Genomic DNA, 24,843 nt, shown 5'->3' with positions numbered 1-24,843 from the left:
TTTATTCTGCTTCTTTGAGCTATCCAGGCACGGTACATATCCCATCTCCTCCAAGAAGGTTCTTCAATTGTTCCTATTTACATGGATCTCTCCTTTTATAGAACTCTTATTGCCTTTAACATACACATTCTAGTACCTAATTATAAAGCTATATTTATTATTCCCTAATTTGTCAAACTTTGGGTCTCTTCAACTAGATAGTAAGTGTAATGAAGGCTAAGAGACATCTACTATCCTTTTAAAATTACAATATGTGGGGGAGCCTGGGTGGCTCAGTTGGTTGAGCGACTGCCTCCGGCTCAGGTCATGATCCTGGAGTCCCTGAATTGAGTCCCGCATCGGGCTCCCTGCTCGGCGGAGAGTCTGCTTCTCCCTCTGACCCTCCCGACCCTCCCCCCTCTCATGTGCTCTCTCTCTCTGTCTCTCTCTCTCAAATAAATAAATAAAATCTTTAAAAAAAAAATTAAAAATAAAATTACAATATGTGGAACAGCATAAGCACAAGATAAATCATCAGCAATTAACAGATTAACAAGTAGTATTTACCAATTAACAAATAGTATTTACATACAAAAGGAAACTCAGCGAGGTTTAACTTTTCTAGGATATAGAAATAACCTTGGTGAGAACACAAAAGCCCCACTAATGAAGTATGTTGACTTTTACCAGTTCATCAGTACCGACGCTCTCAATCCAGATTTATTCCTTGGCAAAAATAGCCCATCAGTGACTAGATCAATCCTGGGTAGGAAAACCATAGCCTGTCCATCAAATACAGCCCACCACTACTTTTGTATGAGCTGTAAGCTAACAGTGGTTTTTAGGTGAATATTTAAAACTCATTTGATGATAGAGAATATTAACTTTGGACCCCAATTAAACAAAATGTTATCCCCCCCAAAAGAATTCTAATCTTCTCATTAGATCCGTAGTACAAAAATATACTTAAGTTTCATCAACAAATCGTGGTAAATTGGTCCCTCTCTTGTTATAATACTTTCAATTTTTTTTGCCTCTTGGCCTGCTAAGCCTAAAGTATTTACTCTCTTGCCCTCCCAGAAAAAGTCTGCCAACCTCTGAGACAGATGGTAATAGAACAGCAAGTTAAGAGCCAAATGTTTATATTTTAACAAACAAAACTCCAACAAAAGGCACCTCAGCGCAGCAGCACCTGAAGCACAAGAAGATACCGGAGTTATTAATTGCCACCGTTTCTACCTGGGCCCCTGATCGGGCTAGGGGAACTGCTCTCACCCTCCTGGTCTAAGGAAATCCTTCACACTCTAAAAATTATTGAGATTCCCCAGAGAGTTTTTGTTCATGTGAGTTATACCTACTGATATTTTGTGGTATCAGGAATTAAAACAGAAATATTTTAAAACACTGATCCATTTAAAATAGTAAATGTATTTCATATTAACAAATATTTTAAAACAAAAATTTATATTTTTTAAAAATTAAGATGCCATTGTTTTGCATTTTTGCAAATCTCTTTAATGTCTAGTTTAAGCAAAGACAGCTGGATCTTCATATTTGCTCCTGCATTCAATCTGTTGTAGGATATTGTTCTGATTGAAGTATAAGAAGAAAATCATACACATATATTAATGGGAAAAGGGAGTATTTTAACAGCTTTTTCAGATTAACTGGATATTCTTTGATTCATTAAAGCTAGACAAATGCTTTGTTTTTCTTTTTCTTTTTTCAGTCCACAAATGATAGTTCCCTAAAAGTTAGTTAGCTCAGTTAGTTGGCTCAATGGGTTAAGCATCCGACTCTTGGTTTCAGCTTAGGTCATGATCTCAGGGTCATGGAATCGAGACCCTTCTCAGGCTCTGTGCTCAGTGGGGAGTCTGCTTGAGATTCTCTCCCTCTACCCCTTCCCCACTTGCGCATGCATGCTCTCTCCCTCTCTCTAAAATAAATCTTAAAAAAAAAGTTAGTTGCAATGTGGAATCTGAAACCATATCAAGCTTTTAATACTTGACTACATTAAAATCCATTCATTTATCACTTATTTTGATTGGATCTTTTACCCATGCATAATTTTGTGATATATGCACTGGTCATTTGGAAAATATTGGTTGAGTTATGCAGATCTTCCCAATGATGACAAATTTCATCATATAACAGTAAATAATACTTTCATTAATTTCACTACCAAGCTCATCAGAAAGTCTATAAGGGAAGCTGTCAAGCTCATGTTGCAAGATACAAGTTTTCCAACAATATAATTTTTACTTTAAAGCTCCAAATACATCTACTGTCACATTTTGTACCTGTCAAGTGTAGTGAGAGGTTCACTTTGTTCATTTTTGATAAAATGTCTCCCAAATACTGAAGTCTGATTAACTATAATTTGTCTGTCAATCATTCTTTCACTTAAAAATGGGGTTCCCAATTCAAATAATTGTGCAAGGGCCTTTCTCCAAGTCAACCATCACACTTTGCTATGCAGCAGAAGTGCTTTATGCATAACTCCTACTTTATCACATGGAATATTAAAATGACCTATACTCAAGGTTCAAGGCTTAATAAATTAAATTTTTAATGCTTCAAGAAGAACAGTCCCACGTGAAACCGCCCTTTTTTCCTGCAAGCATGTAGTGGTGACGAATACAATGACTACTGTTACAGTTTGGCACTCCAGTGCCAATGTCAACACAGTAAAAAAGGCAAATAATACCCAAGTATTATTATAAGGATAGCTCTGACCTCACAAATCCCCCAGAAAGGATCTTGCGAATCCTCAGGGGACTGTGGATAATCCGTACCTATTTCCAAATGGTCTGGGGGAATTACAGGGGGAAAAAAAGACAAAATGGACTTTGTTAACATTGATTTTCATCTTGAATTCAGCAATTGAATCTACAGTTGTAGAGTTAAGGACACTAGCTTGAACCGATTAAAAGAATGTATAAGTTTCTACTCAGTACACTTCAAGCATCTTCTAAAACTACTTCAACAGCAGGTCTGTAACTGTGCCAGCTCTCAGGAGGTTTTAGGCTAGATCTCTATGCAATAAAATCAAATTGGTTTCATTTTTCAAAAAAACTTAAGTCACAGAGTTAAAGTAAAAGCAACTACACTTCCTCATGATCTTTCAGTGGGACAAACTTATTCTTACAGATTCTACGATTACAACAGTTAAACGAAAAGCAGTAAAAGCCATAAAATAGGGTATGGGTCTAAAGTGACCAATTCTTGGGGCTCCTGGGTGGCTCAGTCAGTTAAGCATCTGCCTTCAGCTCAGGTCATGATCCCGGGGTCCTGGGATCGAGCCCCGCATCAGGCTCCTGCTGAGTCTGCTTCTCCCCCTCCCTCTGCCTGCCACTCTGCCTACTTGTGCTCTCTATCTCTGTCAAATAAATAAATAAAATATTTAAAAAAAAAAATAAAAAATAAAAAAATTAAGTGACCAATTGCAGGAGTGTTACCCTTACCTAACGTCCTTCCCCACAGTCATGGCAGCAATCACTTTCTTCACAGCCTCCTTCCTCTTTTCTTTCTTTTCATTGTTGAGTTCAGCCTTTAATTCAAAGATTTCTCCTACAAAAGAAGAGAACAAATTGGTGAGATTCCAGAACCAGAAAACTAGAGCAGAATACTACACTCTGTAATAAATAACATGACCGCTGACCAGAGGCAGGACAGCAACTGAAGAAGAGAATTTAAAAATTATAGGATAGGTACAATTCAAATCTGTAGAATATTAATTGACCCACTGATAACGATACCATCTTTGAGGTTATGGCCAGAGAAGATGATGAAATCCAGATCTTAGGAAGTGTAGGAGTGGGGAAAAAAACAAATCTCACAACATCCTACTATAATAGGGGAGAATGGCATCTGAGTGATGATGATCTTCCATCAGAATTTCAAGGTTCCAAGGAAAAAATAAATATAGGCACAAAACAGGTTCACAAATCTGTTTTCAAACCAAAGAGATGCCATATATCAGCTCATTCACCCACTCTCAACTTTACTGATAAAGAACTGAGGCTCACAGATCAGAGAGTCAATTAGTGACAGAGCTGCTCTTAGAACTGTGTCTCCTGGGCGCCTGGGTGGTTCAGTTGGTTGAGCGACTGCCTTCGGCTCAGGTCATAGTCCTGGAGTCCCGGGATCGAGTCCCGCATCGGGCTCCCTGCTCGGCGGGGAGTCTGCTTCTCCCTCTGGCCCTCCCCCCTCTCATGTGCTCTCTCTCATTCTCTCTCTCTCAAATAAATAAATAAAATCTTTAAAATAAATAATAATAATAATAAAAAAAAGAACTGTGTCTCCTGACTGTTGAATCCAGAGGTTTCCAACCTTGGCCACACACTAATATTACCTGGGAGGTATTTAGAAATAATAACACTCAGGCTCTACTCTGGACCAAATAAATCAGCATGTCAAGGAGAACTCTTACATTCATATTTTTTAAAGTTCCTCCAAGCGATTCTAATGCACAACCAGGGCTGAGAATCCCTGCTCTAATTAGCACTTTAAGAAGCTGACGGGCTTCAAGGCCCCATCCTAGTCAATCGATCTAATGTAAATGGTAATCTTGAAGCTTCAAGAATGATACAAACCAGAGTCATTTCTAAAGGCACAATCGTCAATGAGTGCTCAGGCCCTGCACTGTGAAATGCCAGGGCTGCCACCACTATTTTAAGGACCAGGCTCACCTATCTTCAGAAAGCTGGAGATGATAAAAAAAGAAGGTAATAATCCTCAACTGGTCTTATTTTTTATTTTTTTTAAAGATTTTATTTATTTATTTGAGAGAGTGAGAATGAGAGAGAGAGAGAGAGCATATGAGAGGGAGGAGGGTCAGAGGGAGAGCAGACTCCCTGCTGAGCAGGAAGCCCGATGCGGGACTCGATCCCGGGACTCCAGGATCATGACCCGAGCCGAAGGCAGTCGCTTAACCAACTGAGCCACCCAGGCGCCCCTCTCAACTGGTTTTAAAAGAAAAAAGAAAATACACCACTAAGCCCATGAAAAAGTTGGTTACTCCCAGTTCAACCTTCCATCTCTACCCTTAAACTCTTCCACAATACTGCCTCATTTTCCACCATGCTTATGACTGTGCTTGATGTTCATTTTAACCAGACCTCATTCACCAGTATAGAAACTGGGGATAGCAAACTATGTGATCTGCTAAAGCCTTCAGATGGGAAGGATGAAACTGGTAAGAAACACAGAAGATGAGCACTAAAAAAGCTTGTTACGTCAATATCCAGTGCCAGCAAGGCAAACCAATTAAAGTTACAAAAATTGGTTTTATTTAATCAACAACTGCAAAAATAGCACAGCCAGGAAAGCTGGCCCCTTTAGAGTCATTCTCCTCTCCATCAAGTCCTCAGCTGCCAAATCCAGCTCTTAGGGTTCCCATCATTTACTTCTAGGAACAGTAAAGGACAAGCAGCAGGGTTTCAAAAGTCTGAACTGTGAATAGCAGCAGGAGCTGAAGAATCAAAACAGGATGTAACTGAAACTCTTCCAATTCTAGCATAAACTTAAAGAATATGTTCCAGTGGCAGTTCTGGTGGGTGTTGCAGGAAGGAAAAGGAACACAGTCTATCCATTTTTTAAAAAGTGGTATTTACCCAGCCATGAGTCAATCTGTAGGTCTTAAACTTTTACAAATCCCTGAATTAAAAAAGGTTACCAGGATTCATTACAAGAGAAGGTTTGAAGTGTTAGGTGAGGTTTCTTTTTTTTTTTTTAATTAAAGATTTATTTATTTATTTTAGAGGGAGGAGAGAAGGAGGAAGAGGGAGAAAATCTCAGACTCCCCGCCGAGGGTGAAGCCTGACTCGGGGCTCAATCTCACGACCCTGAGATCGTGACCTGAGCCGAAACCAGGAGTCAGACACTTACTTAACCAACTGAGCCATCCAGGTGCCCCAAGTTAGGGGAGTTTTTAAATGACATCTTTTTATGTCAATATAGACAGTATCTTGGTCATCAAAGCACACAAAATGTTAACAGAAGAAATAAATACCATTTCAGAGAGTCAGGAAAAAAAAGCTGCAAATGAATGACAAGTAGGGTTAATGTTTTTGTAAAGTGTAAACAATAGAGAAGCAGCTGGGTGGGAGCCAAGGAGGGCACGAAGTGAGACATGGTATCTCATACATACAACTTTATTATTATTATACATTTTTTTCATTCTCCCCCTAATCAAATCTACTAAGCACTGCTAGTAGCTAGCAATGGTTCTCAATCTTGGCTACACATCATAGAAATGTGGGGAACTTTAAAAACTCTGCACACCTAGGCCATATCCCAGACCAGTGAAATCAGGGTATCTCAGGTAGAGGGACCTGAACATTAGTATTGTTTTACATTTCCTTGGGTGATTCCAATGTGTAAGCAAGGTTGAAAGCCACTGACTAGTAGTTGATAAAATTAAGAAACCCACTATGGGGTTTTTCATATTGTTATAGAAGAGCTTATTTACCCTTATATAACTCCAAATGACCAGAACAGGACAGATATGCTTACTTTCTAGAAATGTTTTGGTGCTCTTTGTTCCCTGCAAGCCACCACAGGGTGCTCTCTTTTTTTTTTTTTTTTTTTTTTTTTAAAGAGTTTGAGTAATCTCTACGCTCAACGCGGGCCTCAAACTCACAACCCCAAGATCAAGAGTCGCACACTCCACTGAGTCAGCCAGATTAAAAAAAAAATTTTTTTTTTTTAATCATTTCAGGGGTGCCTGGGTGGCTCAGTCGTTGGGTGTCTGCCTTCAGCTAGGGTCATGATCCCAGGGTCCTGGGATTGAGCCCCACATTGGGCTCTCTACTCTGCGGGAAGACTGCTTCTCCCTCTCCCACTCCCCCTGCTTGTGTTCCCTCTCTCACTGAGTCTCTCTGTCAAATAAATAAATAAAATCTTTAAAAAATAAAAATAAAAAAATCATTTCAATCTTAAAAGTTGCAAGATTCAGGGGCGCCTAGGTGGCTCAGTCGTTAAGTGGCTGCCTTCGGCTCAGGTCATGATCCCAGGGTCCTGGGATCGAGCCCCGCATCGGGCTCCCTGCTCAGCAGAAAGCCTGCTTCTCCCCCTCCCACTCCCCCTGCTTGTGTTCCCTCTCTCGTGTCTCTCTCTGTCAAATAAATAAATGAAATCTTAAAAAAAAAAAAAAAAAGTTCCAAGATTCGGGCACCTGTGTGGCTCAGTTGGTTAACTGACTTGATTTCAGCTCAGGTCATGATCTCAGGGTCCTGGGATTGAGCCCGAGTTGGGCTCCGTGCTCAGTGAGGACTCTGCTTGAGGATTCTCTCCCTCTACCTTTTCCTTTGCCCCTCTCCCCACTCTTTCTCTCAATAAAAAAAAAAGTTGCAAGGTTCCCCAACTGTTAACACTGTTCCATGTTTTCTTGATTATATTTTCTATATACTTACACGTTTTTTCCTGCAGTAAACTGCAGCCATCATGTCTCTTCAGCTCTAAATATGTCAGTGTATAACTTCTAAGAATGATTATCTTACTAACCATAATGCAATGATCCAAATCAGGAAATTTAACATTGACACACCATCATCATCTAATCTACGGACTTTATTCAAAGGTTTTGATAATATCCTTCAGAGCAATTTTACCACCGTCCCCCTCAGGCCAGGATCCAATCCAGGATCCCCCAGGATCATATGTTAGGTTTACTGTCATGCCTCTTCAGTCTTCTTTAATCTGAAACAGTTCTTCAGCCTTTGTCTTTTAGGATACTGACATTTTTTAAAGGTATAGGCCAGTTACTTGATAGAATGCCCTCAGCTCGGGTTTATCACAGATGTTCCTTCATGATTACATTGAGGCTACGCATTTTGACAGGCATAATTCTTAGGGGGTATTATGTTCTTCTCAGTGCATGACGCCAAGAGACAAATAATGTTAATGTGTCCTATTACTGGTGATGTTAACATCAAATACTTGGTTAAGGTGATAAACACCAGGTCCTGACACTGTAAAGTTACTATTTTTTCCACTGTAATTAGTAATTTGTGAAAGGAAACTCTGAGACTATTTAAATGTCCTGTTCCTTATCAAACTTTCACCTGCTAGTCATTTTAGCATTCACTGATGACTCTTGCCTGAATCAATGATAACTATGATTTATGTGTATATATGTATTATTTGATGAGTTATAATCTACTACTATAACCACCTTTTTTACTGCTCAAATTATCTCAAATTTGGTGACTGGAAGCCCTTTCAAACTATGCGGGTCCTTGACATATCCCACCATTTTTTTAGCACTCCCTTGCTTGCTGGCATAAGATGTTCATGTTCATCTTGTACTTTTCCTTGACCCACCCTGGAATCAGTTATTTCTCCAAAGAGTTCTGCTTCCTTTTAGTCTAATGATATTAAGTAACCAAAGGGTACTAAGTGTCCTTTGCATCTACTCTGACTTGAAGGAAATTAGGGTATTTAATCAGAAACTCCGTTAGTGTTGAGAAAGCGTGACTCACACGTAGTAGATGCTCAATAAACACTTTCTGAATAAATAAATGAAATGAGTAAGTCAAGGGAGAAGGACTCTGTGTTCTTCAAGACCAAACTTTGTTAAGTCTGGAGACAGGAGGCTGAGGCCAGGAAACTACATTTCAAGAGAAACAAGAAAGGTAAATCCTGGGGCAGAGAAGGTGTCCTATTTCAGCCACTGGAAGAGAGGAGAAAAGGTCCATCTGAGAAGGAAAGTTGTTGGAGAATAAGAGGAAGGACAGTTGGTGTCATCACTAAATATAAGTAAATGTAACTCATATAAGTAATTTATCAGTAAATATAAGACTGCTAAATACAAAGCACAGAATTCTAACCCTGGAAATAAGTAAATCTCAGCTGAGGACACAACAGGCTGAGAAGAAAACCGGTCTTTTTTGAAAGGAGAGCCATCTACAGCACTAAAAATGAGCTGTTATTTAGGAACAATTTTATAAAAGATGAGGAGGTTGGACTTTCCCAAGAAGAATCCTTAGTTCCTAGCCCCACAGCCATATGTAAAAACCAGTATTATCTTTTTTTTTTTTTTAAAGATTTATTTTGAGAGAGAGCGTGCACATGCACACAGGGAAGGGGGAAAGGAGAGAATCCTCAAGCAGACTCCATGCTGAGTGCAGAGCCCAACGCTAGGCTTGATCTCATGACCCCAAGATCACGACCTGAGCCAAAATCAAGAGTCAGAGACTCAACCAACCGAGCCACCCATAAAACAGTATTATATTTCTAATTACAAAGACAATGGGGCTAATAAATTCAAAGCTATTTTCAAGTAATCCACAGTCTGTGACCTAAAAATCATGGAATTGACTCTAGAGGTTCCCTGTTTTAAGTACAAAGAATGTATTTAGACAATGCCCAAACAAAAGAATGAGGTAGATCTATATGGAGGGATATGAAAATATCAAGTTTCAGGGCGCCTGGGTGGCTCAGATGGTTAAGTGTCTGCCTTCAGCTCAGGTCATGATCCCAGGGTCCTGGGATCGAGCCCCACATCGGGCTCCTGGCTCAGCGGGGAGCCTGCTTCTCCCTCTTCCTCTGCCTCTCCCCCTGCCCATGCTCGCTCTATCTCTGTGTCTCAAATGAATAAAATCTTTTAAAAAAAATCAAGTTTCTATGCACTGCTGCATGACCTCTTTTTGTTAAAGATAAAAAACTGTTTAATTGTATGGATTAATACTTGCATTTATATGCACAGAAAAAGACTAAGGATATACCCCGAATTCACCTCAGGAACCAGAATAAGGAGAAAGAGAACTTGCATTTTTACTTTTTACATGATCTGTATTGCTTTAATAGTACTCTTTGTTATAAAATATTTCCAAATTAAAAAAAGAGAATGAATGTGCTGCTTCTTCCTCTTCTGTCTTCCTCACATCTACCAATCTTCAATGATCAAAGTTGGATTTCATCCTCTTACCGTAACAGAACCTTCAACTAAAAATGATGTGCATCACAGCCCTATCTTTACAAACCTATCCTTTAATAATTTATTCAAATACCCTTTTCTATACAAATAATAGATCCCCAATGAAGACAGTCCACAATATGCATGTCTGAACAGGTCAGGAACATTCCAGGTGGGACAATCTTACACTACAACTTTTGAAGAAACTCAAAAGAACTCAAAAGTTCTTTGATCAAGCTTTCGTGGCGCAAGCCAAGCTACTCATGCTGTTTGACAAAGTCCAAGTATGGGGGACGATCCTGAAAACAGGAGACTCCACAGCTGGCTCCTGCTATTCTCTTTCATTTTGTTTATGGCAATCTTTATAATTGTGGGAATATTTCTGGGCTGGCTCCTGCTATTCTTTTTCATTTTATTTATGGCAATCTTTATAATTGTGGGACTATTTCTGGGGTTTTATGATAAAGTGACTACTCATCTTAGTTACGCCTATCTAAGCAATCATAATGAAACTAATTCCATGAAGAATTAGTTTCTATAGAACAAAATAACAAAATGGTCACGCTCTGTCTAGCACCTTTCTCTTTGCATACTGTTTTTTAGTTTTAGCGAAAGCCAATAAGCAGAAATCAATAAAGGTCATGTTAATCATTACAAAGGAAAAATGAAAGGCGGCTATGGCTGTAATCCAGAAAATGATCTAATATTTGGAAAAACAAAAATATCCTAACATATAAATAAAGTTCCTCCGAGCCTGTCAGCAGGAGATGCTTGCAACCTGATCCTGTGTCTGTGTCTCCTCATTCGCCGACGCCGTCCTTTCCTATGAGAGACCCACCCCGGCTGGAGCTGGACTCCGGCACTTTCGTACTTACCTTTTTTATTGGTTGTGAAGTACTTGGAGTCAGTCATGGTTTTGGATCTTTAATGTGCACCTACAACAAAAGAAAAAAAAATTCCTTTATCCAAATTATTGATGTCCAGCAAGGCATTTGATTAATTTTAAGAACATTTATAAGAATTTCTGTATTTGGGGAGCCTGGGTGGCTCAGTTGTTAAGCGTCTGCCTTCGGCTCAGGTCATGATCCCAGGGTCCTGGGATCGAGCCCCACATCGGGCTCCCTGCTCAGTGGGAAGCCTGCTTCTCCCTCTCCCATTCCCCCTGCTTGTGTTCCCTCTCTCACTGTGTCTCTGTCAAATAAATAAATAAAATCTTAAAAAAAAAAAAAAATTTCTGTACTCAAAAATGAATATTTTCTTCCTTACCACAATTACTAGTGATTCAAGAGATGCAAAGATAATAATTAAGAATGTTAACTCTTGCCTCAAGGAACTAACTAGGGCAAAATCCATAGGCTAAATGGAATGAACGGATAATCTATTATGGCCTTGTGATTTTATCCATAATTGTCTCCTCAAAGCCTCCAAGACCTAAAGCTAGACATTTCTGCAAATACATCTTCAATGAGGTGCTCAAATATTTAGGATAAGAAGAAGTTTGTTTTGAAAGATTTCCCCATTACTTTCTGTTCAGGAAAATCTGATTTACTCCCTACCTCAAGATGAAGTCATTCTAAAGCATGTATCCTGAAGCAATGATAAGGTTGAAAGAGAAAACAACTGAGCCAACCTATTCACCATTACATGAAACTCTTGAAAAAAGGAATCTCTCTCAGAATAAAAAGCCTACATTAATAGGACAATATTCTTTCACAACAAATATCTTGAGGCAAACATGCCTCGCACATGGATTTTTTAATTATAGTTTCCATATTTCCAACAATTTATACTTAGCCCAAAAGTATTCACAAAGAATAAATAATATCACTTTACAGTTAAAAACAAGGCAAAAAAAGAGATATTTATTCAGTCACACTGCATACAAAAGAAAATCAGAACTGGCATTAAAACTTAAAAGATCATGGATCCCAGCCTCAAGTTAATGCTTCAAGTTAATTGGAAAATTAATCCGACACATGGTTCCACTAGTGAAACAAAAATGGCATGGACTGGTCACATTTCTCCCCCAAATAATGAGACAATGTTTTCTGATTTAAGAAACTCTTAAGACTTTGTCCAAGGTACTTGACATCTTTAATTGTATTAAAATTTTCATTTAATAATATTCCTTCTGCACTCAAAAATGTATCTTCTTCCTCACCATCCTCATTAACAATGCTTATTACCAAATTTAGGACTGATGCCTGGCACCTGCTCATTACTGTCAGGCCAAAACAACATGAGTGATAATACATTTGGCAAACAGTAAATATGGATCACAGAGAAAAGACCTAAGCAATAAACACATCAATGCAATTAGGAGAAAGAAAAAGAGCCAAATAAACATGAAATAATGAAAAAAGCCTGGCTCAAATCTGATCTCTACAATGTGCTACTTGGATAGCCTAAGGGAAATTAGACTCAGCTGAGATCTTCCCAAGTAGCTATATTTACAGTCCTGATCCCAATGTAAGAGTGCTTTAGGTTGTACCAGAATTTCACTGAATTTTCTTAAAAGATGTGAGCTAGAATTCACAAATATTATACAGAAATTCCTGTTTTGATAGTTGTTATAATTAAAAATTAACCTGTGACAGGGGCTTGCCTTATGCAATATTTTCATAATGCCTTTCTAGCAAAAATTCAAAGAATGTTATAATCATTTAATCCATTCACAATGTACGCTAAATGTGAAATAGGCAAATTGAAGAAAGGAGTCCTTCATGTATAAGATCTGGAATAAATCCGAAGCTATCATGTAAGAACTTACACATACAGAGAGAAACCGGTATACAGAAATGATTACTAGAACCTGACAGGAGAGCCATAGCTCAAGGCCATTATGGTCTGTCTAGGATGTTATTATGCCATTTTAAGTCCAACAGAATCCTCACAACTTAAAACTTACTTAGGATTTAAAAACAAAATCTGCTTGGAATTTTTCACCCAGTTTCTTTGAAAAAGGGCACAAAAATTGTTCTGTTTGCTAAAGATCTCATACACATATACACATATTTTTCTTAACAGGAGTCTAAACCACAGTCTGTTAAACATAAAATTAACCCAGTCTTAAATTCTACCTTTATTAGTGACCCACACATTTCACTATCTCCCTTAAACTTCATTGTCGAGGAATGTATTTCTGTCCTATTCATTGTGAGCACTGTGTTCTTAACTAAAGAATAATGTACCCACCCACAAAATTTCAGGGAAGAGAAACAAGTAATCTTAGCTCCTAAATTAAGAATCCCTGCTCTTTTTTTTTAAGATTTAATTTATTTGACAGAGCGAGAGAGCGAAAGCAGGAACACAAGCAGGGGGAGTGGGAGAGGGAGAAGCAGGCTTCCCGCCAAGCAGGGAGCCCAATGTGGGGCTCGATCCCAGGACCCTGGGACCATGACCCGAGCCAAAGGCAGATGCCCAATGACTGAGCCACCCAGGCGCCCCAAGAATCCCTGCTCTTAAAGAAAGGGAAAAACCTATCACTCTTAGCTTCCACTGTTGTAAACAATAGTAATAAAGTATCCCTTACCCGACTGACAGGGAAACATTGTATTAAGTCAGTTCCTGCCTTAAACCCAAAGAAAATTCTAAGAAAAATGAAAATGGTCTAAACAAAAACAAGTGGGAAGAGGTGGTAGTTGCACAACACTGTAAATGTGCTAAATGTAACTGAACTGTTAACTTTAAAATGGTTAATTTTATGTTATGTGAATTACACTTCAAAAAATTACATAGGGGGCGCCTGGGTGGCTCAGTTAAGCGTCTGCCTTAGCTTCAGGTCATGATCCCAGGGTCCTGGATGGAGCCTTGCATAGGGCTCCTTGCTCAGCGGGGAGTCTGTTTCCTCCTTCTCCCTCTGCCCCTTCCCCCTACTCGTGCTCTCTAATAAATAAATCTTTTAAAAAATTACATTTGTATTTTTTTAATGAGATAATCACATGCCAAAGATGAACATAACCAGGTTCTCCAAAATACAGGATGGTGAAAACTGTGGCCTGCATTAGAAGCCAAAGGAAAAGCAGCCAAGATAGAGCTGAAAAAAATAAAAAGTCAAATATTCGCTGAAGAGCCTCAAAAACCAAGCTCCTCCTGGAAAAAATTTTTTTGTTCCTACAGGAGAACCCCAGGAAAAAGTAAAGCCATCATGGAGTTTGAACTCACACCACCTTTCCACCAGATCAAACTAGAAAAGTCACTGACTATTCTAGGACCTACAGTGTGGCCTCAGAATACCGCTAAACGATGAAGCACGCACGCACTCTTACTTGTCCTAGCCCGGTGTGCGATGTCACTGCATTTTTCAGAGAAAGCCTCCCTGCACAGGATGATATATCTGGATTTAACATAACCTAGTTTCTACCAAATATAGGTTGTGAAAGAACCTTCTCTTCTATTCCTACCTCCTTACAGTGCCCCTAAAGAAAATAAGGCCAAAAAAAAATTAATAGGGTCTCAATTTCAAATGGCTCTCCGGGAAATGGCAGATAAATCAGACTTGGTGAGGCCATTAAATCCCTTCTTTTCACACAAAGTTGGCTTTACACAGTTTGGTGCTCGTAGCGAAAAAGTGGCTAGAGTTAACCCAATTATTGAGCAGAAAGGCCATTCAGACATCTTTTATTAAAAGGGTGAGAGGCACTGAGATTTCAACTTTTTTTTTTAAAGATTTTATTTATTTGACAGAGAGAGAGCACGCGCACAAGCAGGGGGAGGAAAGGGAGAAGCAGGCTCTCGGCTGAGCAGGGAGCCCACACGGGGCTCGATCCCAGGACCCTTAGATCATGACCTGAGCCGAAGGCAGACACTTAACCGATGAGCCACCCAGACGCCCTTCAAATATTTCAATAATTAGATATTTCAATGCAAAGATAATAGTGTCTTCCATTATCATTTAGCTCATAAGAAATCACAAGACACCTAATTGCAACAGACACACCTGTGATTTCTTTTAAGATTTTATTTTAGAGGGTGTGGCGAGCAGCAGCAGAGGGAGGGACAAGCAGACACTGTGCTGAGCTCAGAACCCTACATGGGGCTCCATCCCATTACCCTGAGATCATGATCTGAGCAGAAATCAAGAGTTGGAGGCTCAAATGACTGAGCCACCCAGGTGCCCCCACACCTGTGATTTCTATTTAACTATGTCAGACTACAAAGTAATTTGTTAATATTATATAGTAAGAAAGAAGTTCAAAGTTTTACATCCAATTTTTTTTTAAAGATTTTATTTATTTGAGAGAATGAGAGACAGAGAGCACGAGACGGAAGAGGGCAGAGGGGGAAGCAGACCCCCCGCTGAGCAGGGAGCCCGATGTGGGACTCAATCCCGGGACTCCAGGATCATGACCTGAGCGGAAGGCAGTCGCTTAACCAACTGAGCCACCCAGGCGCCCGACATCCAATTTTTTAAAAAGATTTTAAGAGAGAGAGAGAAAAAATGAGCGGGGGAAGGAGCACAGGGACAAGGAAACTCCCACTGACCATGGAGCCAGACACGGGGCTCTATCCTAGGACCCCGAGACCATGACCTGAGCCAAAGTCAGACGCCCAACCCACTGAGCCACCCAGACACCCCTAAAATGTAATATTTTTAAATATGGATGTTTAAGGTGGGGGAAGATGAAGAACCAGGCTTTCTTGAGTCTCTTAACTCACAGAATGTTAGCTTTGTGTTAATTTTACCACTCAACTTTCAGTGAGGCTGTTTGCAGAACACAATCCTTTCTGCTTCCTTGGGAGTTCAAACTGTTAAAATACCTGCAAACAGTTCTCTCACCTTACCACCACGCTTAGTCATCATTGGAATGTTACACGTTTTCTTGTACAGCTGCATCTCCTTCATCTGCTGCTTTCTATTATTACTCTGTAAGTATACCCTGAGGCTAAGCAATACAGGCATACCAGAAAGGTAATTAAGCATTTAAATTGTTCCTCATTCAGACCACTTTCTTGATCATCCCGCCTTTTCTAAACTTACTGCATTTTACTTTTTTAAAACCACAATGATTATCATAACAGCATCTGGCATTTAAAACACACTTCTTTTAAAAATCAAAGTTTAATGAAGCATCAACACTTTATCCACACTGCTTCATAATGAAACAGCCAGGTGAGTTCAATAAAAGCCTCCCCCCAGGTAGAAGACGGCTCTGAAAACAGCATGAATTAATTCTTTGGATTCAAAGAATATGGAAATAACAGGACATTTCAGTTTCTTTACCTCTGGTTTAGTCTACAGCCTTTCTCAAACCAGATCATTCCTGCTAAGCCCAGAAAGAAAAAATTCGGGGCTAAGATGTACCCCTACTTGCTCCCCCCCACCCCACCCCCTCATCGGGTCTGAAGGTTTCTTTTCCCTTCCCCCAAGTGTCAGGAATGCCTCCTCCGCCCCGGGTGGTCGAGATTCTAGGGATATATTCTTCCATTACGAGGTGGGAGAGAGGTGTCGCTTAACCTCAAATTACGGGAGACGGGCGAGTTTTGCCCATCAATGGACAAACCTGAGGGGGAATCCCTTTGCCCTTCTGCTTAGCTGGACATGTCCCAGCCTCTGAGTGAACGACGCCAAGCGGGGAAGAAGGAAGGTTCTCCCGTTTGGCCTCCAGCCTCTACTGGCCACACCCCTGGCCTCTGGCCCCAACCCCCGACCTCAAACATCTTACCTCTGGTGCCCCCCCAATTCCCAGCTGCCACACCCGAGAATTCCCTCGCCACGCCACAGCGGTGGAGTCCCTTTCTCCAGCCCTCTTCCTCACAACGGTCACACCCGACGGCTCACATCATCCTCAACGGTCACGCTCCTAGGATTTCTTCTTCCCCCCCACCAACCTCCAACTCAACCTGGGGTCCCCTTCCCATCAATGAGGGACACACCCCGAAGTTAGCCGCCTTGAACTCACCGGAGGCAAGGGTGGGGGTGGCGGCAGCAGCCAGAGAGCACGGCCCGAGTGGTGTTGTAATGGTTTCCTGCACGTCACGACTCCTTCTCCAGGTCTAAGCCACTGCGCAAAACCCACTTTGCCAGGGACAAAGATGGTGGACAGGAAACTCTGACGTCAGAGAACCTCGCCGCGTCGCGTCATCCCCGGGCGCGGGAGAACTAGAAAGGCGGCTATTTTTGCCGCCTTGGAGACGGACAGGTTGGTTTTGTTTTTTTTTTTTTTTTTTGCTTGGAAGCTGGCAACTGGACCCAAGAGGAAGTTCACTGGCTATGCAGAGGGATATATTAAACAAACTGACGTTCTCTGGATTTGTTTCCTCGCACAGGAGTTCCCTAAGAACTCTCACATAGAGAGGATGAAATATCCTGTTCCTTTTATTAAAAAAAAAAAATGTAAAAGCTCAGCTAATTTTGCAGGCCAGTTCAGGACTGTGGACAATGGTGATCCAGCCCAGGACTATCCATGGGCAGTGGGACCAGGGGAAAGTGGTGCACGGAAAACATGTTGAGAGGGCATCAGATCTGAGTCCAAATCCCTGCCTTGAATATGACTGGGAAATCACTTAACATCTCCTTAACCTTAGTCTTATCTGTGAAATGAAGCCAATGATCTAACGCTCTCTGGCTTGTGAAGTTTAAATGGGATAATGTAGGTAAAGCACCCGACTTATAACAGGAGTGCTTACACAAAAGTTACTTTTGGAAACCAAGACCTAGAAATATCTCTCCCTCAATTTTGCTGTGAACCTAAAACTGCTCTACAAATAGTAAGTCTTTTAAAAAAAAAAATGTGGAGAGCGAGAGAGCCTGAGGCAGAAGTTGAGGAAACCAAAATGCAAAGGGGACTACAAAGTAGAAAGGGGGAAGGAAAAGCAAGTGGTTATAATGTTTTAGTATGTTTTTAGAGTTCTATGAAAGTAGGAACTATACCATCTGTCCACTCCTCTATCTCTGAGACCTAGCCCACCTCCCCAAAATTTGTTGAATGCATAAATGTATGAGTGATCAACAATTACAGTTGCTAGAGGAGGAGGGAGGGCTGAAAAGTGCCCAAGGATTTAGCAACATAAAGGTCTTTGATGTCAGGGTGCCTGGGCGGCTTAGTCAGTTAAGGGACCAACTCTTGATTACAGCTCAGGTCATGATCTCACGGTTGTGAGATGGAGCCCCACATGGCTCTGCACAGGGCATGGAGCCTGCTTAAGATTCTCTCTCTCCCCCGACCCCCGACCCCCTCCTTCCGAATATATAAGTAAATAGTCTTTGATGTCATTGCTGGGACCATCAGTAGAGATATGAAGGCAAAAGCCATGCTGCAGAAGTTTGAGGATGAATGGGAGGTGAGGAAATGAAAACAGGAGTTATGGATAACTCCATAAGAAAATATGGCTGAAAAGAGTATATAGGATATTTGAGAGAGAAAATAGCGAGGATTTTTTTTAAGTTCTATACTCATACATTTTCTTTAGACTATCGTTTTAGCAATACCATGAGTTCAATGATCGTTCCTACCCATAGGACTCCTAAATCTCTATCTCTAGCCTTGACCTATTCCCAACTTCACCACCAAATTGCTAACCACACTGATGGAAAATTCTGTATTTATGGCCCACCCAAAGTAAACAAATCATGAGATGAGGGAGGAGGGGTGTTGAAAAACCTGGTTCCAGTTACAACTCCCAGAAATCAGAGGTGCATTTTGTAAAAGAGATGCCACCAGAAAAATCTTTATTGAAGGACTTTGATTCATATCCCTCTCCTATTCAAAACCTTTTAACAGCTCCTCAATGCCTAATAAGTCCAAACCTATCCTTCCCTCAGTTTCTCCCATCTCTATGCTCTTTAGTTTTCTCATCTGTAAAATGGGGAAATATTTATATCCAATCATAATATTGTTATAAGGATAAAGGGAATTAATAATACGTAAAGCACTGGGGCGCCTGGGTGGCTCAGTTGGTTGAGCGACTGCCTTCGGCTCAGGTCATGATCCTGGAGTCCCGGGATCGAGTCCCGCATTGGGCTCCCTGCTTGGCGGGGAGTCTGCTTCTCCCTCTGACCCTCCCCACTCTCATGTGCTCTCTCTCATTCTCTCTCTCTCAAAAAAATAAATAAAATCTTTAAACAATAATAATAATACACAAAGCACTTAGAACTATGGCTGCACATAGTATGACTACATAGCATTTGCTACAAATGTGATTATCTCAATAAATTACACTAAATTGCTCAAGCCAGAAACCTGGACAGTCATTCTTGATTTCTCTCTCCCTTAATGGTCACATCCAAACCATTTTCAAGTTGTCAATCTACCTTCAAAATAAATCTTTAATTCATCCCATCCCCTCTGTTCCACCTCATTAATCTAAACCACCACCACCTATTGCCTGCACTACCAGAAACCTCAACTTTCCTCCCATTATCCATACAGCAGCTGCTTTATATACATAATCTCTAGACCTTGAAATTCTGTAAGGTAAAGGTCTTTTTTTTAAACGATTTTTTAAATTTATTTATTTTTTAACAGAGACAGAGACAGCGAGAGAGGGAACACAAGCAGGTAGAATGGGAGAGGGAGAAGCAGGCTTCCCGCCGAGCAGGGAGCCCGATGTGGGGCTCGATCCCAGGACCCTGGGACCATGACCTGAGCTGAAGGCAGACGCTCAACGACTGAGCCACCCAGGCGCCCCCTGTAAGGTAAAAGTCTTCTATCAACGTGATTTTCGCTGGCAGGTTATCTCGTAGAGTAAAAAACACGTTTAGAACTGTAAGATTAACTTGCAAGATTTTATTGAAACAATTAAACCCAAACCTTGTTTTTGAGGGTTCTCATTATGCAAACCAATTGTCTTTATACCATAAGGTCCTGTAAGGCAGTGAATACCTTTTATTCCTATCCATTTAGCACAGCAGTGAGGAGGGGTTGGAGAGAAAGAGGAATGGTTGAACTTTAACTCATCGAAATTCAATAAACCTGTATAAGCAACTCAAACGAGGCAAAGTCGCACACAATGTAAAAGCACTCTGCAAACCGTAAATTACGTTAATTTTCGTATACAAACAGTGAAAAGTACCATCTGCCAAGCGTCCCCAGTTCATTCTAGTTAGAATTCATCAGGATCCCTCCTTCTTGGCAATGTATTCATTTCGCTATGACACATCCAAACGTGTACGAGAACAGGAACCATTTCATCGAGTGTGGCAAGTGCCTAGTTATGCTTGAACATAACTACACGTAGAAGACAGTTAATCTACCAGCTAGAATGGAAAGTAATCGTTCCCAGTTCTAATGAACTGCAGGAACCTTTCTCACTCTAATTATCTTTTTAATAATTGGCAACAAAGCTAAAGGCTTCTATCCCCGGCTGCGTCGCTCCAAATCCTTCCTGGAAGGCGGCGGAATATAAATTAACCACCACCCCCGCCGCACGCACAGAGAGAACTTCCGTACTTCCATATTCCCTTTTGTCCCCCCACCCCTAACTAAATCGCCCAAGGGAACACAGGTCTCAGCAGCAGGCCCAAACTCTTGGCTCCGGGTGTCAGACGTCGGCGCGGCGCCCCAAACACCTTGCCAAAAAAACCTCTGCAGAGGGAGAGTCAGAGCTGTGGCTTCCCAGAGAGGACGCGAAGCAAAACCAGCTAAGATAAGTAAAATAAACAAGCACAGGTTTACACTTTAAGCCAGGCCCCCAGTGACTTCTTTAATTTCAGCAGGAGCGGAAGCGGAAGTCCCACTGGGATCATAGAGTTCGCTAGTTCCGGTTCCCCGGCCACGTTCGGGGCTAGAGCGCCTCCCCTCCGTCGGCCGTCCCAATCCCGGGCTTCTATTTCCGGGTGCGGCTTCTGTCATAAAGCGGAGGCCTCTCTTCAAACGTGGCGTCGTGGGTCCTTCACGCCTCGCCTGGGGTCCGCGCGCAAGGATAGGCGCGGACACTTGGCAGCCAACAGCTGGAGCCAGTCCTCGCGTACCGGGTCCGCACTGGCACCTCTAACACCTCAGAGCTGGCTGGTTTTTAAGCCCTCACGATTGAGAGCCCCAGATTCGTACCCTCCCGGACTACAGCTCCAGAAGGGAGCACTCCTTTGCCCATACCTGTGCCCCATAGGCATGCTCTGCCCTCACAGGTGCATTTGACAAGTAACCCCTACCCCACATTACCACTTCCACCTTAATTTCTGCCATGTCTGCCTTAATTTCGTTCTTAACCGCCTTAATTTGAGACCCCCCCCCACCCAGTTCTGTAAAAGAGGAGTTTGGGGTCTCTTGCAGAAAGATTACCTTTAAGACTGAGCACCCGTTTGATAACTAAAACAAGTTCATGCTTACTAAAGAGTTTGTGGGCAAAGCGAAACCCAGTACACACAGGAAACTATGGCTGAACATGGGGCTCACATCACAACTGCTTCTGTGGCGGATGACCAGCCATCCATCTTTGAGGTGGTAGCACAGGACAGTTTAATGACAGCCGTGAGACCTGCTCTTCAGCATGTGGTCAAGGTAAGGTATTAATTCTCGGAAAGGTTTTAGGGACGACTGGGTAAAAACCAAACCAATAATTTGAGTTTATTTGGTTGCCTAGGTTTTGAAATTGCCAATTAACATATAATTCATATCCTATGATTTAACGGTTATTGAGTCCCTGTTATGTGTAGAGCCCTGTACTGCATACCCAGCACTTCAGGGAGGACAGGGCAGACCCCCAAAAGAGGTGACTAGTTTAAGCCGAACCTATCAGAATTCAGAGGGAAAAAAAAAGGAAATGTGAATACAATGCAGAGTAATTATGAAATGGAATGAAATTCATTTATTAATTTACTCTGCTTTAGGTTCTCGCAGAATCAAATCCTGCCCGCTATGGCTTCTTTTGGAGGTGGTTTGATGAAATCTTCACCCTGCTAGATCTTCTGCTCCAGCAGCATTATCTGTCTAAAACCAGTGCTTCATTTTCTGAAAATTTTTATGGCTTAAAGCGCATTGTGATGGGGGACACACACAAGCCTGAGAGATTGGCCAGTGCTGGTCTCCCAAAGAAGCAGCTTTGGAAGTCAGTTATGTTCCTGGTTCTTCTTCCCTACCTGAAAGTGAAGCTGGAGAAGCTGGTTTCTAGCCTCATAGAAGAGGATGAGTATTCTATCCACCCCCCTTCTTCCCGCTGGAAACAGTTTTATAGAGCCTTCCTGGCAGCCTACCCATTTGTTAACATGGCATGGGAAGGCTGGTTTTTTGTACAACAACTTCGATACATCCTAGGAAAGGCTCAGCATCACTCACCATTGCTGAGGCTGGCTGGAGTTCGGCTAGGTCGACTTACAATTCAGGATATACAAGCTCTGGAGCACAAAGCAGCTGAAGCCAGCATGATGCAACAACCAGCCAGGAGGTAAGGCTTTAACATTTCCCAAAATCTTTCACAAAGAAATTCTAAAATCTTAACCTAATTTTATGAAACTCACCTTCCTCAGTGTACTTTGAGGTATTTCATAAACCACAGAAAAATTCTTGTGTTCATAAAACAAGAGTTGCCATCCTGGTAACCTTCCTCATCATACTAGCTACATTTTTATGCATGCTTGCTGTGTGCCAGGCCCTGTGCTAGCTGTCTGCTTTACATACATTATCTCAATCCTCCTCACAACTCAGTGAAATAAATTCATTACCTCGTTTAACACCTGAGGAAACTAAGACCTAATAGCTAAGTACCTTGCCAAGACCACATAGCTAGAAGGTGGCAGAATGGAGATTCGAGCCAGATCAACAGTTCTCAAGACCTTCTAGTTAGTGTTTGTGTTCTCCTACAAGTTCAAAAATATATTCCTCAATATTGCTATTTTTTGTTAAGTGAGTTGTTTCTTTTTCTGGACTATCTTACACACACACACACACATTTATCAACGTCACACTAATTTCTTTCTCAAAACGCAAAAACAAAACCCTCGTCATTAAATACAAAGTTTAGCTCCTATACTCCCAAAATACTGTAGATCAGAAAAAGGAAATCGTTTAGAATAGATACTAAAGGAGACAGTGCCAATCTAGCAACTACTCAGTCTCCAAACTGAATCAGTGATTCTGATGAAAAGTTTAAGAGGTACATTTATATTAGTCATTCTGTGATCATACCTAAATAAAGTTTCTCCTTTTGCCTGCTTGTTCTATTCCCCCACCAGTGTTGGTGAGAAGATAAAATCAGCTCTGAAAAAAACTTTGGGAGGTGCTGCCTTATCCCTCTCTACTGGCCTTTCTGTGGGAGTATTCTTTCTGCAGTTCCTTGAGTGGTGGTACTCATCTGAAAATCAAGAAACCATCAAATCACTGACTGCCCTGCCTACTCCACCACCACCTGTACACCTAGATTACAATTCCGATTCTCCTCTGTTACCCAAAATGAAGACTGTGTGCCCACTGTGTCGCAAAACCCGGGTGAATGATACTGTTCTTGCCACCTCTGGCTATGTGTTTTGTTACCGCTGTGTATTTAATTATGTAAGGAGTCACCAAGCTTGTCCCATAACAGGTTATCCAACAGAAGTACAACATCTAATTAAACTGTACTCCCCTGAGAACTGAAAGGGATTAGGATTTTATCTCACAACAAAATTATTGCACTATAAGGCTGAGAAACTGATTTTCAGCACAGTACATAGCATTGAGTCTTCTCATCCCCAATTCGTAATTATATGAACTTTACACAACTAGAATTGACCCTGAATGACATGTGTGTTAACGGTGCCAACACCACTCCCCCCAGTAGAAAATTCACATATAACTTTTGACTCCCCCAAAACTTAACTACTAACAGCCTACTATTGACCGGAAGCCTTACTGCTAACATCAACAATCAGTTAACACATATTCTGTATGTTAGATGTATTATATACTGTATTCTTGCAGTAAAGCTAAAGAAAATACTAGGAAAGTCATAACAGAAAATGCATTTATAGTACTGTACTATAAAAAAAATCCATATATAAGTGGACCCACACAATTCAAATCTGTGTTCAAGTATCAGCTGTATATGGATTCTTTAAAAGGATATATCTATTGATCTAAACCTTTTAACCTGCTCTCTAGACTCCTACTTAAGAGTTTAGCAAGCTGGTTAGAATAAGAGAATCAGGATTGACAGGGGACATGAAGGTCAGTGTAGAGGAAGTGGATGAAAGAGGATAGTACAGAAGCTTTTCCTCGAAGAACAAGAGGTATAGAAGCTCTCAGGAAAAACCCAAGTTAGACCTTATAAAAGTGGGTGATGGGGAAGCAGCCCTTGAGAAAAGAAAGCATTTATCTGCCTATGAGGAAGAGACTTTATCAGTTTGCAAACAATGTGAAATATGGACCTGCTCTTTACAGAAATACTTAGAAACAGCTTAGAAAAACAAAGCACCTTCCATATACTGTGAGCCACTTGTTAAGTAGCATCTGCTATAGTGTATCAACTTTTAAGATTCCTTTATGAGCCATACATATCTTTTCTTGGGCAACTTGTTAAAGAAAAATAGGGGTTGAACGTATATAGAGAGCAGTCTGAAGATTTCAGTGTGAAAGCAAAACGAATAAGCAATCAAGAGATGACAATATACTGATTTAACTTTGTGCAAAAGAATCTTTTAATAGGCTCTTTCTTCTTGCTGTTAAGAGTTTGCTAAATGGGCACGAATTATTCTGGCTATTACTAAGTTTCTGTGAAATGCTTAAGTAAATTTTAAGAATAAACGTTTTTGGCAAAGAGTCATTCCAAGTTGTCATGATTATGTGGAAACAAACATTACTTGAGGTGGAGGTGCCTGGGTGGCTCAGTTGGTTAAGCAGTGTCCAACTCTTGGTGTCGGCTCAGGTCATGATCTCAGGGTCTCGAGATCAAGCCACACGGTGGGCTCGACCGCTCAGCATGGAGTCTGCCTGGGATTCTCTCTCTCCCTCTGCCCCTCCCCTGGTTTGCCCTCTCTCTCTCTCTCTCTCAAATAAATAAATCTTAAAAAAAAAATTACTTGAGGTGTTTAA

General features: G+C 41.1%; 2 protein-coding genes across 5 annotated transcripts in view; one reads left to right on the top strand and one right to left on the bottom strand.

Moving 5' to 3' along the window:
• The window catches only part of AP2B1 (adaptor related protein complex 2 subunit beta 1), a 128,118-nt gene extending 111,164 nt beyond the window's left edge, over positions 1-16,954 (bottom strand). For 3 of the 4 annotated variants that reach the window (XM_064582727.1, XM_064582729.1, XM_064582730.1), the window contains exons 1-3: positions 16,801-16,954; positions 10,774-10,833; positions 3,444-3,549 (exon numbers count right to left, since the gene is read on the bottom strand). In XM_064582727.1, coding sequence (XP_064438797.1) covers positions 3,444-3,549; positions 10,774-10,810 — 143 coding nt within the window. In that variant the 5' untranslated portion in view covers positions 10,811-10,833; positions 16,801-16,954. Of the gene's footprint in view, positions 1-3,443; positions 3,550-10,773; positions 10,834-16,563; positions 16,762-16,800 lie in introns of those variants that run through there. The other variant, XM_064582728.1, reaches the window with a different exon arrangement.
• A 3,720-nt stretch (positions 16,955-20,674) lies between these two features.
• On the top strand, positions 20,675-24,574 carry PEX12 (peroxisomal biogenesis factor 12). The gene is made up of 3 exons (XM_045889373.3): positions 20,675-21,339; positions 21,669-22,222; positions 23,010-24,574. Exons 1-3 carry the CDS (start codon positions 21,214-21,216, stop codon positions 23,407-23,409), a joined length of 1,080 nt encoding a protein of 359 aa, XP_045745329.1. The 5' UTR covers positions 20,675-21,213; the 3' UTR covers positions 23,410-24,574.
• The last annotated feature ends 269 nt before the right edge of the window (positions 24,575-24,843 follow it).

Source organism: Mirounga angustirostris, unplaced genomic scaffold (genome assembly GCF_029215605.1).
Source record: "Mirounga angustirostris isolate CCGP_5_RB_7025 unplaced genomic scaffold, mMirAng1.0.hap1 SCAF_17, whole genome shotgun sequence".
Taxonomy (NCBI): domain Eukaryota; kingdom Metazoa; phylum Chordata; class Mammalia; order Carnivora; family Phocidae; genus Mirounga; species Mirounga angustirostris.
The sequence above is the reverse complement of the archived record's forward strand: the minus strand, read 5'-3'. Positions and strand labels throughout refer to the sequence as shown.